This window comes from Astatotilapia calliptera, chromosome 4 (assembly GCF_900246225.1).
Source record: "Astatotilapia calliptera chromosome 4, fAstCal1.2, whole genome shotgun sequence".
Taxonomy (NCBI): domain Eukaryota; kingdom Metazoa; phylum Chordata; class Actinopteri; order Cichliformes; family Cichlidae; genus Astatotilapia; species Astatotilapia calliptera.
In genome coordinates, this window is record NC_039305.1 from 6,296,094 (window position 1) to 6,310,575 (window position 14,482).

General features: G+C 40.0%; 1 protein-coding gene across 3 annotated transcripts in view; it reads left to right on the forward strand.

Moving 5' to 3' along the window:
• Positions 1–1,473: 1,473 nt before the first annotated feature.
• The window catches only part of asic2 (acid-sensing (proton-gated) ion channel 2), a 412,846-nt gene continuing 399,837 nt past the window's right edge, over positions 1,474–14,482 (forward strand). Inside the window, exons 1-2 of one of the 3 annotated variants that reach the window (XM_026164245.1) lie at positions 1,474–1,863; positions 5,061–5,680. In XM_026164245.1, the coding sequence (XP_026020030.1) occupies positions 5,105–5,680 (576 nt within the window). In that variant the 5' untranslated portion in view covers positions 1,474–1,863; positions 5,061–5,104. Of the gene's footprint in view, positions 1,864–2,143; positions 2,209–4,042; positions 4,309–5,060; positions 5,681–14,482 lie in introns of those variants that run through there. The other 2 variants (XM_026164247.1, XM_026164246.1) reach the window with 2 other exon arrangements.

A 14,482-nucleotide genomic window follows, 5' to 3' on the forward strand; every position in this document is an offset into this window, starting at 1 on the left:
TAAGATCTTCACAAACGGGGAACAGGGAGGGGGTTTATGGTTTGAGCCAGACTGCCGCTATTGCTCAGATACTGGAATAATTTGCCCTTCTACTTCAATCGCCTCTCGCCAGAGGTAATAATCAGCTGTGCCCAGTCTCGCCAAGTCTGGTACTTACTGTACACATCCTAATTATCTCCTGGTAAGAGCTTATTATTTTTCATAATCCATTAAGATAGTCAAAGTGTAATTACTCTTTCAGTCTCATCATTCATAGAGTACACGAACTGCCTAGTGACGCAAAAAATTAAAAAACGATTTTTCTTTCTTTTCTGTCTGTGATTTGCTCTGATTTGGTATCCCAGCAGAAAAGAAAATTTTCTCATGTCTGATGTAAAGTAGTGTTAACTCTGTGAGAAAATCTGGAAAAATCCCACTGTCTTTTTTTGAAATATAATTTTCCATCTTTCATGCCGCACGATATTTGAAATGATGGGAAAATAGCCCATGAGTATCCTGTTCACTACTGTTATAGAGGTCCTCAAAGAAAGGCCATTAGATTGAAGACTAATAATAATAATAATAACAAAAGTTCAATCCAGTCAAACAGATACATGGAGCATAGGGAACCACTGATTTGATAATAAGAATCATATGTGTTTTATGGCGATAGACATTATGAAAATAGCAAAAAATCTTATGCATGTGTAGTGTAGTTGATAAATCAATGACAAAATAGCAGGTGCACCAAGACTAATTTTTGCCCTTTCCATTTATTTATCACTCATATGCAGGTGCATCTTTTCCCTGGCACTTCTAAATGTGTGACTGATCACCGGCTGTCGGTGTTAATCCAAGTCAAGTAGCATATTATGCCTTTTCCCAATGACAGAAAAAATAATAATAAACAGACTCATTTCAGAATGTTGCACTAAGCTTTTTAGCATTAATGCCACGCAAATTAAAAAAAAAAGAGAAATTTATGGCAATGCTAACAATCCTCCTGCCTTCACTAATCCTGTGCATGGAAAGTTGGCTGGATGGATAAAGGAAGATAAGATTGCTAACACATAAAGCCTTATTTTCAACCCTGGAGACTGTTTAATCCCTGTAAAACCATGCTCATTACCTCAGTGAAAAAAGGGGAGATTTGCTTAATTAAGTTGTTAAGAAACCAGCAAACCCTGCAGCTGTCTGAGACCACATTTCGGAGAAAGACTGTGATCAACTGACAGTGTGTGTGGGTGTAGGCTTTGAGTGCGCTTCGGAGTGTGTGCTTGTCAGAAAGATAACACTAAAATAACCTAATCTTTCAACTTCTGTGGGATTAGGATTTGTGTGTTGTTGCTAATTGCTGAAATAAGTGTGAAAGGGCAAAGTGATGGCATAGGTACAGGACAATATCAAACATGTTTTCTTAAATGGCAAATAAAAAGTAGAAAGAGTAAAAAAACAACAACATTGTGTTGTGACTTTCTTTGTAGATCAAATAACTGCTGGAGATACAAACCCACTTTGTGCCTTAGGCACAACTTAAATTTTTATATTAGATAGTACTGGAGTCTGTTTTTTTTTCCCTTGGTTATACAATAAGCTACTGACTTATTATATCCCTGTGAAGTAGAAGCTAAACAAGCAACCATTCCCCCAAAATTTCTCTCTGGTTTGGTTAAACAAAGAAATAAAAGATATTACATTGTCCTTACAGGAGCTAGGTTGGTTTTGTTGGTATAATAGGTTATCTATACATGGGTTTTTTTTAAGTGGTCATCAACTTATTTTGTTGTGAAATCCGGGCAGAAGTAGTTAATTTCCGGTCGCCATCTTTGTTTTAAAGGTGAAAGTGTACAGTCGGTCCAGAAGACAACACAAGCTGCTGAGCTGGTCTGTATTCTTTAATATTGTGGTTAGAAAAATAAATATAATCTTAATATTAGAACATTCTCTATATCCTATAAACAAACAGAAGGAGCCCTGGCTAAAATGATGAACTTGTTTAAAAGAGTACGAAGGGGGAGGAGTTAAAACCTCATCTGTTGCATGAGCTGAGATTAGCCGCGGGCTAGCCAATGCACCAAATTTTTAATAGGGTATTAATGTCTTGAGAAATGTTCAACTGAAATAAAAGTGTAATACATTTAATAAAAATTAATCATTTGTTAAATAGGTTGAACAGGATGTGCAGCAGCATATCAACCTGTTGATGTGCCTTAGAAAACAAGCATACAGGTAGGAAGTTAGGCTAATTATAATGGCAGGAGTTTAAAAATGCATGAATTATCATTAGTAACTTCACATGGTTAAAAATGTTTGGCACTTGATGTACCTTTGATTAAATATCAAACCGTATCTTTAGAAATAGTGAAGAGGTTTGTGCTCCAGGCACCGACACATAGTTTTATGAGTGGCTGTTTCATTTGGGCTGCTCATTACTTTTTAATCACTTGATTAGGGGTATGCTGTAATTGCCCGGTAATTTTAGAAAATGAGCTTCTCAGCTGACAGCATGTTGGGATTTCACCAAGAGGGATCCTAAAGTTTTAAAGTTTGTCACTGACTTCACCTAAATCACTCCTTAGTTCTCATTCTGTACTATTCTGGAATTGTCAAATCAAGTATCAGCTGTGTCTGCTTGTTGGTGTTTATTAGTGAGTCTAAGTTTGATGAGATGGCGGTTGTCTAGTATACATTTTTCTTTATTGTTGTGTGTGCATGTTTTAAGAAACTTGAAGTGCTTGGGAGCTGGCATACAGACACGAGGACCAGAATAAGGACTAAAAGAATAAGAGTATTAGTGTACTGTCAGATTCAGCAGGTGTAATGCATCCAGTATCAGTTGCTCTGTGTGTTATGTTGATGTCCCAGCTAATCTTTTCAATAACATGGTAAATGTAACATGTTTGTGCAAGATGGCCTACTGTGTAATTCAGCCTGCCAACCTGTCAGAATCCTGATAACCTCTGATTAACATGTTAGGTAAAATTGTAACAATATTTTCCATTTCTTTCTTCTTGTAGTTTTAACATATTTTTATTTGAATTTGATTTAGTGATGTAAAAGCTTCCCTGGTGCAAAAGACTGCTTTTGTATTTATTAAAGTCTAAGTTTCTAACCTAAGGAGTAATCAGTTTATTGTGGATTTAAGTTAAAGACAAATATTAGCTCATGTATTAGCGGTTCCAATTGAATAAAATGTGTCAAACTGATATATTTTCCTCTCCAGCTGTCCAATTTCTTATTCAGTTGGAGGTGAAATTCGTATATATTTTTAGGGATCATTCTGACAACCTGTTTCCAGTCAGTCCAAATACACACACAGGCGTTCTCGTTCCTCTTTTACCACCTTTAACACCCTCGTGTTATTCTCTCCTCACCACTTTGCTGCTCCTGTCTCCTTATGTTGCCTCACAAAACTCGCTGTTTTCTCGCTCTCGCTTCATTCTGAGAAAGATCAGACTCCTTATGAATTACAAGCTCGTGATTTAAATGTTGCATTCCACACGGCAAACACACTCTGTGTGCTTGTTATTCCCTTTACATCCGTGTCTCCCTCTTCCTCATGTGACGTTGCACGTCTAAATTACTTTCCTCTGTGTGCCATTGCTGTGCAGCCTGTGTGACCACGCTTGCTCGTTTGCTCTTTTTTTAGTTTTCCAATTTTATTTTTGTCCTTATCCCTCCCCTCAACCTACATCTCCCAGCCTTTACTCCTCCGTCTCTACTTCTGCTTCACTTCCCATGACATACCCCCCCCCCCCCCCCATCCCTGGCCAAGCAGCCACCACTGTTTTCCCGTCTACTATCTTCCTCCCTGACAGCCTCCTGTTTTGCATCCATCCATCACTCAGTTTGAGGTTGGTGCCATATGAAAATATGAAGGGCTCAGATACAAATGCGAGCTAAGGTGGCAGTGTTTGTAGGAGGAGGAGGAAAGCTATTCAATAAGAGACTTTGCTTTTGAGAGAGCAAGGGAGGAGAGTGTTGTCTTCCCTCCTCTCTCCCTCCTCCTCCCTCACGCTCTCTCTCCACTCTCTCTCTCTGTACAAGCGTGTATTGGTGTGTGCGCCTTCCGTCTCTCCCGGCTCCGCTGTTGTTCGCCGCCACCACAGATGAGCTGGGAAGAGGAGGGAAAGCGGATGTATCTGGCCACAGGAAAGCAGGAGTTTGGATCGGCATACGAGACTAAGCAGCGGCTCTGATCATCTCTCTCTCTCTTATGCTTTTCTCTGTGTCCCTCTCTCTCTTTCACACGCACACAAACACACACGTGCGCTGTCAGACTCACGCTCGCGCCGGCTGGATGTCTACTCGCTAGGCTGAACGAGAGAGGTGCTTAGGCTTGTCATTAGTTGAGGGCACGAAAACCATGAGAAGCCTTGTGTGCGTGTGCGCTTATATGTGTGTGGCAGCTCGCATGCACACTCATGCATAAGAGAGTTACCGCGTGAGTGAGAGAGTGTGTATGTGTGTGCTTTTGAATGGAGATGAGTCGGGACATTAAATACACAGAGGCAGCTTTCTCTGGCTTTCGGCTTAAGTGACTTTCACCTCTTGCTCCGGGTGTCACAGAGGACTTACTTCTGGTGTTTTTTGTCTGAAATCTAGCAGTCACAGAGGGCAGCTGAGGAAGAAAGAGAGCAGGGCAGTTTGGGATTTGTCTAGAGTGTGTGTTGAGTGGATGTTTGTATGTGTGTGTTGAGTATAGTAGGAGCCACAGGCAGTCTGGCAGCCACACTAACTCTGAGCTCAAGGGAGTGATTGAGAATGGAGGTGGAGAGGAGAGGGATGCCCTGAGGGAGCATCTTTCTCCTCTGCTTCTTACTCTTCATAGTAGTTATGTGGGTTGTGGAGATCTTTGTCTTCCTGTATCTACTTCCTCTCCTTTTTCAGTTGTTTTATCTTTTTTATCTGTCGTATTTGCATGCTTGCTGTCAGCACTTGCTGCAGATCTCTGTTCCAGTTTTCTAAATTTTTCCATTTTTGTCTTTTAGCCTATTTCCCTGCATCGTATCAGTGCAGTTGATATGATTTTAGACTATGAATCTAAGCCTTTCACTGAAGTTCCATCTCTGTTTGTGCAGGTGTGAGTTTACGGGTGCTCCCTGGCTGAGGAAGTGGAGAGCTGATGATGGATCTGAAGGAGAACTGTGGCAGTCAGGGGAGCCAGGAAAGCTCCAGCCTACATCCCACCTCCTGGCAGGCCTTCGTCCACACCAGCACGCTGCATGGACTTCGCTTTATTTTCCCTTATGGTCAGCCCAGTGCACGCCGCTTGCTTTGGGCTGTGGCTCTGCTGGCCTGCCTGGGATTGTTAGCCCTGGAAAGTACAGAGCGTTTGGCCTATTTCCTCTCCTACCCTCACGTGACCAGTGTGGATGCTGTGGTGTCAAGCAGCCTGGTTTTCCCTGCTGTGACCATCTGTAACCTCAATGTGTATCGCTTCAGCCGTCTCACACGCAACGACCTGTACCACGCCGGAGAGCTGCTAGCCCTGCTCGATGTGCACCTGGCTATCCCCCAGCCACACCTGGCGGAGCCTGATGTGCTTGCGTTCCTACAGGAAAAGGCAAACTTCACGGCCTACAGGCCCAAAGCGTTCAGCATGAAGGAGTTCATTGAGAGGGTTGGCCATGACCTGGAAGAGATGATGCTCTACTGCAGATACCAAGGTGAAGACTGCAGTCCCAACGACTTCAAAACCGTGAGTATACTCTCTATGTGTTGTATTCTAAATGTCAGCTCTTTTGGGCTGAGCTGGGATCGGACCCTCTCTGCAGTCTCTTAGCCATCAGGTGGCTCTGTTTCTGTGGTGTTCAGGTTACGCGTAGAAGGTTTCCAGTGAAGAAAAAAACGTAAAATAACTTGGCGGCTGATGATTGTGCTTTCTCTCCAATGGTGCAAGACTGAGAGCATGCTGGCTGTTTCTTTTTTGAGTTACTATGTTTGGCTGCACAGGTTGGAGTTTAAGCTTTGTTGAAAATCTATTCTTTTCTGTTGCTTTATTGTTGTCCTCATCCTTCACACAATAGCATCACCTCGCTGGAAAATACAAAATATACTTCAGTGACAAGTCTAAAGTATTTTAGTCACTGAAGCAGAGGAACAGATTTGTCTTGGGCCATAGCGAATAATAAATTCCCTCATATCCGATTGGCACTTTCTTTACTTCTGCACTCAAGTATTTTTGTTCTCTGAAATCCAGTAACACCAAGTACCAAATAAATCACACCACTCTGTTGGCTTATCTCAGAGTGGAAAGTCACGGCTAAAACATACTGTTATTTTAATCTTTTCAGGTGTAGGACCCCTTTGTCTGTACTGTGTTTCTAATGTGCTTGTACAACTTGAGGGCATTGATCAGAGCAAAGTGGAGGTGTGTTGGGGAAATGTGTATGTCTGGTTGCACGAATAAAAAGGAAATTGGCTTTTTGGCCTCTGTGTTTGTGATATTTTACTTTTTGGCAGTCAGAGTGAGCAAGTTGTGCAGTAAATTTGGTTTTAACACATAAAGACAGCATTCGCAACGCCCATCTGTTGCATACTTGGATTTTGCAATTAGATCTATTACTGATTCTGTTAACAGTGCAGTGGATGCAGTCTGTGAATGTTACTAAAGAGAACAGTGCAGTGTTTTTTTTCTTTCTGTAGACATAGAGGATATAAATGGCTCTTTCTTCTTTGAGAATTCTTCAACACAATTGTTAAAGACTTTATAGCTATGAAAATCATGGATTTTGTTGCTTGTCCCAAGACAGTGAGTTGTATCCCAGAGTTATTTCAAGGTTTAACTAAGTCTTGCATATGCAATATTTTTACAGACCAATTTAAATGCATCCTGTGCAGTATTGGAGATTTGTATGTTTTATTTATTCTGCTGCTTATCTGTTGGCTGACTCTTGAGTTATACAATTCATCATACTGAACACAGAATCTGCATTAGTTTTAATGGTGTTGCATTATCATTACCTGGTAAGCTAAAGATTTTTCAACATCAATCTGCTCGTCATTATTATGTGACTGCAGCAATGTAACTATGACAATAATGGAAGTTTAATGGGATTTTGATTGTATTTTTGAACATGAATCCAGGTTTAAATCAACTTAATAATATCAGTCACTGATCACATTCTCTTGATTGGCTTCATTCACTCAAACAGGCGCATTGAAACCATCTTGTAGTTGTGCTGCTGCTGGGGGAATTCCCATGATGCACTGAGTATTTCTTCTCCAGTCCCCTCTTTTTCATTTCCTATGCACAAGTTATGGTCTCCTTTTCTCTTTCTCCCCTCCCTTAGCCTGGTTCTTTGCCTGTTAAACAAGGGTGCATTTTTTTTCCACTGTTGCCAGGTACTACTTACAGGGCCTGATTGTTGGGGTATCTTCTCTAATATTGTAGGGTCTCTACCTTCCAATATAAAGAGTCCTGAGGCAGCTGATAGTGCTAAATAAATAAAATTGAATAAAAATATTCAGCTGTTAATGTTCAAATTTACAAGATTTGTGTTTTCATAAACATTTGTTGGTGCTGTCATTGAAACAATCTCTTTAATGGCCTAGTTTTCTTCAAAGGACACATTGGTCTGATGTACTGCTTCTACTTTAATAGTATCACAAACTTTAGTGTAGCCTCATGTTGGACTACTCCTCAACTACTACTTTTAATTGAGGAAGTTGGCTGTTTGGCTGAGTAAAGACACTGGTGTTGAGAGAAAGCATGAACTTTTTCACCTTTCAGGTTAAATGTAAAGACTGTGAACCGTATTAAAATAGAACTGCTATTTGGAAAATTACTAAAAATGATGCCAACTTGATGTTATGAACTTCAAAAATTCACCAATAGATTATAATGTTGCATAAAAGAAATGGAAAGTATTTTAAGTGGTTTGAAAAAATCCACAGTGCTGATTAAAGAAAGCTTTGCTGTGTGTGTGTGTGTGTGTGTGTGTGTGTGTGTGTGTAAAATCAAATCTATGAAGTAAATAAGCTTAAGCATGCAAAACTACTTTGAGTATACTCTGTGAATCTTTTTGAATTGTATCTACTGGTCCATCTTTTCATCGTAGAGCAGTAATAAAATGATGCATGGGGTCATTTAGGAAGTTGCCCAACAGCTTGAATTTCTATATAAAGATGCTGCTGATATAGCTCTGTATTAATGAGATGTTTTGTTTTTTGTGCCTGCCCCAAACCTGATCAGTGATGCGTGTACAATGCATGCAACAGCTTGTTGAAGCTGCTACTGGGATTTGGTCTTCTTTGAAGAGCTCTTAATTTTGTGAAGTGGACTCACAGAACACATCAACAGCATTATCGAACCTCTGATGTGTGTAATCCGAGCTGTTAAAGCTCCTCGCTCTGTGACACTTATTTTAGGATTGATATCATCGTGCTTTATTCTGAGAGATGCTCGATGCAGACGTTAATTGGAAAAACAACAATGGTAGATCACACTTTGGGAGTAGTGATTTTCTGTTCATACCTTCATATGGATACTTCCCTGGAAGCTCTGATCCATATTGCACTAAGCTGCAGCAAAGCTGCTGGTGAGCAATTCTCTGCTTATATCTGCCAGGAGAACATTTGATTTTCATAATTTCATTGTGTTGAATCTTCAGGGAGTTAATTCAGAGCTGGCTTGGCTGTGTTTGTTCCTTTCCATGCAGCTCAGTGAGTCAGTGTAACTTCCCTTTAGTAACCGTCTTGCATATTGTGTGACGCGTCTTTGACCTAAAGCCGGGTTCAAAGATAATCGTGTTGACAGAGCGGCTACTAGAAGGCACTGTCATCCTCTTTGCCCTCTGCCTGTTGCTGCTTCTGAGCTCCTCCTGAATTCTCCCCACTGCTCTCTGTCGACTTGCACTGTCTCTCCTTTTCTCTGTCACTGCAGCGACACACCTTCATATCTCCGGTGCCTTCTGAGTAAAAAAGAAAAAACAGTAGGACCCCCAAAATAGAAAAACGCATGCATGAATGGACTCAAACACATGGATCCAGACAAACTCATACACAAACGCACCAAAATATACATATACATGAATGAGTATACACACACTGAGGGACAGCATTACCATGACACTCCAGGGACCCGAGTCAGCGCTTGAGTGACACTGTGATGAATGACCGTGGGGAGGATTGTGGGGACACGAGAGTCAGTGTGATGTGACTGATGGAACTGGAACACAGTGCTGCACAAAAGGGAAACAGCAACAGTGTGCACATTTCCACTTATATGCATGTATTATGTGTTGCCTTCGTTTTTGGGGGGTTTTTTTTATAGCATTTTTAAAATGCGCAGACTGCTCGTCCTGTTAATTTCTGTTTATACATGAGTGCCTGTGCAACCTACTTGATGTGATTCTTTCTAAATAAGCACTTTGGTGTGCTCGTTTTTCAAGGATGGCAGAAAAACAGGGCGCATTTCAAGCCAAATTCAGCATCCTCTCTTCCAAACAGCCAGTGAACAAAACAAAAGCCTGCCTTTTTTTCTCCCCCCCACCCACCCACTTGATTCTTTCAACGCAGCATCTGCAAGGATGCTGAGTGGTCGTAGTGCTTCTCCATCCTAAGTATCAAGTTGTGACTGTGAATCTGTGAGAAAGTTGTGGTGCTGAGTGTGGAAAAGAAATTCAGAGCCTACCTGTCTAATACAGGGAATAATTTTATGTTTTTTTCAACTTCTATCACTTGCATTGTCCCAAAAAGATATGATTATATAACCCTTTCAAAAAATGGAAACTAACAGTAAGTTATTGATGTTCTGTATGGGAAAAATATTGCAGCGCATCAATGTAGGTATGTCAATACCTATCAATGTCTCAGATAGTCTAGAAATGGTGACATAAGTAGTTTGTGCCTGAGGGATCTTTTTATTAATGAAAATGGATAATAGATGTGATTTTGTTTGTGCTGCTTTTAATTTCATTATTTTATGCAGTGTAACGACTTTAAGTGCTTGCTGACTCTAGCTTGTAAATAGCACTTAATATAATTTTTTGGCTTAGCTTTGCAGTGATGATTCGATACCTGTCTGTCAAGTATTTTAGAAATGTGGTTAATTTATTTCTAGACATCTAATATTTTTACTCAGAGCCAAGTACTATATATTGGGTTAGCATTAATAAGTATAATAACACTATTTTAATGGTTGTCCTGCTTTGCCTGAAACAAAGACCACCTTTTCCAATTGTAACCCTAACCCTAATAGACACCCCCTCACTCCCTAAGGCTTGTCATTCTGGAAGAATCCTGTTAATATCATACCTACACTTTATAATGAAACTTTAACCTTCGGGGAAATGGAGCAGATGCCAAATGTCTTTAATTTAATGAGCATGACTATCATTTAGGGACTCTTCTATTAACCAAATTGATCATGCAGTGAAAATTGTAAGAAACTGTGGGCCTAATAACTTCAACTCAGTCTTTTCCTGGCATAAATTGTACCCCATTGCCCATCCTTAAAATTTTGCTGGTGTAGGTGTAAGCCTATCATGTGTTATGTGTTTAATCAATTTCCCTGTGCCTGTGTTTGTTTTGCTGGGTGTGATTACAGCCATGATTAAATGCTGATTGATCACACTGACAAGACACATCAGTGTCTGCCAGAGTGAATCAGCTCATTGGGCCTCTCCTGCATTCCCTGCGTGCTTCAGTAATATATATAAATACCCCTGTAGTAGGACTATCCTGGGATGACCCTATCACACTCTCAGGCTTAATGTGAAACCTGATAGCAGCCAGACCCAGAGGTCTGTATCAAACAGATACTAATTAGCTACTCATCCATTCCTCTGACCGGAACCTTGTTGGAGCAGCATTGTCAATGTAATGGTGCTGGCTGTTTACAACAACAGCAGTTAGTCATTACATGCAACCTGTGGCCTTAGCACTTCACAGGCTAATTATTGCATGGCTAGATTTGCCTCGCTTTCACCAGTAGAGCAGGAGTAGCTTACTGTCAGTCACCAATGTGTTGGGGGATTATGTGCTTTCTAATCTGTCCTCCCCCTTCTCCTCCTCCTCTGGCCACTCCATCTCACTAACAGCATTTTATCACTTTTGCATTCATTTCTCAACATTTGAAAGCCCAGTGCGTCACATTAGGTTTTAGTGGATGTACTGTATTAATCACTAATGTGGTATTACCGTGGCATTTTACATTCCCTGCGGGCATGATATCTCAGTCTCTTTATTAAAGGGCATGGAAAGCACTACAGCCACCCACAAGCCTGCCTTTCTAAAACACCCTGGAGAGGCAGGCAACCTGTGCTGTTTAACCAACTTGGAAGAAAAGTTGGAGTGTAGCCACAGACAGACAGCTTAGTGTGTGGATAGTGCTTATGTAGTAGATAGTGCAGCTGTCTGCAGTGGTGTATTATAGTAGGTTGAAGATGGAGTGTGTGTAAAAGGAGTAATTTTCCCCGAAGGGGTTTTCTACTAAAAATAATTGCCTTGGTAATTAATGTAATGATTAATTTATTTGTGTCAAAACAAAGTTTTTCTTTTTTCCCCCGACTAAAATAATGCAGGAGATGTTGGGTGTGCCCGTGAAAGTGAAGTGCTTCGTTTCTACAGCTTTAATCACGAGGAGCATACTCGTGTGTCCTTTTTTGTCACATAGAATTATTAAGAAGGATGGCGCTTCAGCTTTGTTCTGAGCTAAGTCTACCAAGAAGTATAAAGGAAGTCTTCTTGGGTAAATTGTTAATTTAACAGAGTGAATACATCAGTGAACATTGTGGCCTTTATCACATTAAGACATAGAGTACACTGCCCCAAAGCAGCTTGTTTTTTATATAGCAATGATAAAGGATACTAGATTTAATGAACAATTGTTTATCTTTTTGTATGTGATTTTGGCTTAGTGTGATGAGAGGCATGTTACAACCTAAATTACAACCTATAACTGTGTTATCAGGCTACCTTAACCCTATTACACATAAAAAAAACACTTTAACTTATGATATGGGCATCAGAAGCATTGCTTTCCATAGTAGTCACAGGGAGCCGTGCTGGAACTTTTCTTCAAAGAAATTAAAGTGGAGTTTAAATCAGAAATCATCGAACTGAAAAAACCTAGTGGCCTAAATTTGAAATGTATTTTTTTAATGGTTTATTATTCCTTGTTTTTGCTTGGTTTCTGAAAATCACTGAAACCCACTGAAAGTCTTCTTTTCAAATAAGCTGCTCTCATTGATGACAGACTACTTAATTCTGTTAGTGTGACTCTATTGACACAAGGTATCAGTAGCAGCATTATAGTGCAATGGTGGTAGTCTATCTAGTGAGTTAGGTGGAGTGATGCTTATTTGACACACTTGTTTACTTCTGGGAAGCACATCACTAGCTACTAGCATTTTCTCCAAGGATAACTGTCATTGGCTGGTTTTGCTTGACAGTACTTTTTTTTTGCCTCAAGTGAAACAAGTTTGTGATTTTCTCGTTTATTGGCAAGTGTAGTCTTCCATATTTTGCAAGGTGTTTTCATGGAGCCTGTTGAAGTAGCTCTGTTTTTAAGTACTAAACTGCCTCCGCATGCCTGAGATTGCCTCATTCACCACTCATGTGTGGTGTTGGTATATCATAGATATTGCGATATGACACATAATTTATACCACTGGACAGTATACGGCCTGATGTGCCTTGCTAATGGGAAGTGGAGTGTTTATGGAAATGTGTTCATTAAGACTGGTGAGCTCTTTGTCCATAGCATGAACAAAATACTGCCCATACTGTTTGCCCCAAAGCTGAATTCAGTTATAGGATGTTGACATAATATAGCCTTTCGGATAATAGGTTTTGCCTACATTTAATAATTATTTTCATTTGTCAGTAAGCTGGAAATTTTATATTTTTTCTTAAATAACTGATCTACTGTTTGGTCCATAAAAAAACAGAGGATAAGGTATGACCATGGCTTATCTTACTTTATCAACATTAAGATGAAAAAACAGAATAGAAGTAGAAAACATTTGACATTTTGCTAAAAAAAAGAAAAGAAAAACAAATGGCCATGGAAAGCTGATTATATTTCAGTCAATCAAATAATTGATTCATAAGATAAAAAATAGCAGCTCTAATTGGTCTAAGCTTCCTTCACTAAAACTGTAGGCAGTCCCATTCAGAAAAACTACCTCCATCCTGTCGACTAGCTCAGGACATCACTAATGGCCAGACTACATTTTATTCTTGTGAATAAGTTAACCGCCCAGCGTTTCCCTGCATGAAACAGAAAATGAGAGGTTTATAGCAGAGGCATGGAGCTGTGGCAGGGCGGTCCATGAAGTCATGGTTGTAGATGTTGGCTGGCGCTCACACTAGCAAAGAAAGAAGAGAAAGCTGAAAGAGGGGAGAGTGGTATGTCCCATTACCTAAGCAACCTATCTGGAGACCTACTTCATCTTGGCCACGGGAGGAGGACGGGATGATGTGTGTGATTTAATGTACTGCAGGCTATGTTTATATTTTCATGTGTATGGGTTTGTGTTGTCATATGCAATCAGTCCTCATGTGTGTTTGTATTTGTGTGTGTAAGAGCTTCTTGATGAATTAGCGATCAGTTGCTTCCAGCAGATTTTGACTGTTTGTGAAATCAAAGGTCAAGTGGCTAGTTAACTTGAATTCCTTTAGTCTGTTTGGCAGCCACAGAGTGAAAATTATATATTTTCTGAATCAGTACTTAACCTCCCAGAAATACCGTCTTGCATGCTTTATTGATCAGCTTGAGAATTCGTATTATTGTTTACATGTATTGCAGATAGTATAACCAGCCGGGAGCAGCACCCTGGGACATAAAGGCATAAAGCTGTGTGAAAGCCTGAGATTGCAATCATATTTATATGCTTCCTGAAGTTTCAGTGCAATTTTAGTTTTCAGATGTGTTGAAATCCATGAATTTCAGTGGCCACAACAAATGACTCTAAAATAAGCCTACGTGACTGTTTCAGAAACCAAAGGTTAGAAAATGTTGACTTTTCTGTCTCAGCCTGCTGTGCAGTCACCTTAAATTCTCAGTTTTACACATTTAATTTTTAAAATCACTGATGTTTGCATCAGTGAAAGAATAAAATAAACATTGGTCACAAAACATGGTCATATTCATGCAAATGAATTAAATCATTTTCTGTGGTGACCTGTGTTCTTGAGTAAGACTGTTTTCACTTGTGTACCTAACCTAACATTAACGCATCACACTTCACGACTCCTGAAGTGTGATGCGTTAATTAGTCTAGCTAATATAAAATTACTGGCTATGAGTTGTTTGCTGATTTTATTTGTTTTGTCCGTCTTTGAAAACGATGTGATCACTAAGGTATTGGGAAATCCCCCATGCTCTTATTTTGAAAGTTCAGTCACACCTGAACCGTTAGCACCAGCACTTCTATGGTCATCATAGCACTCCTATGTTGTGAGACTCATCCTGCAGTTTGATAAACTAACGCCACCATCTTAGGCTGCAGTGTGTTGCTACCCCCCGATATTTTCTTAATATCTGTGAGCTAGG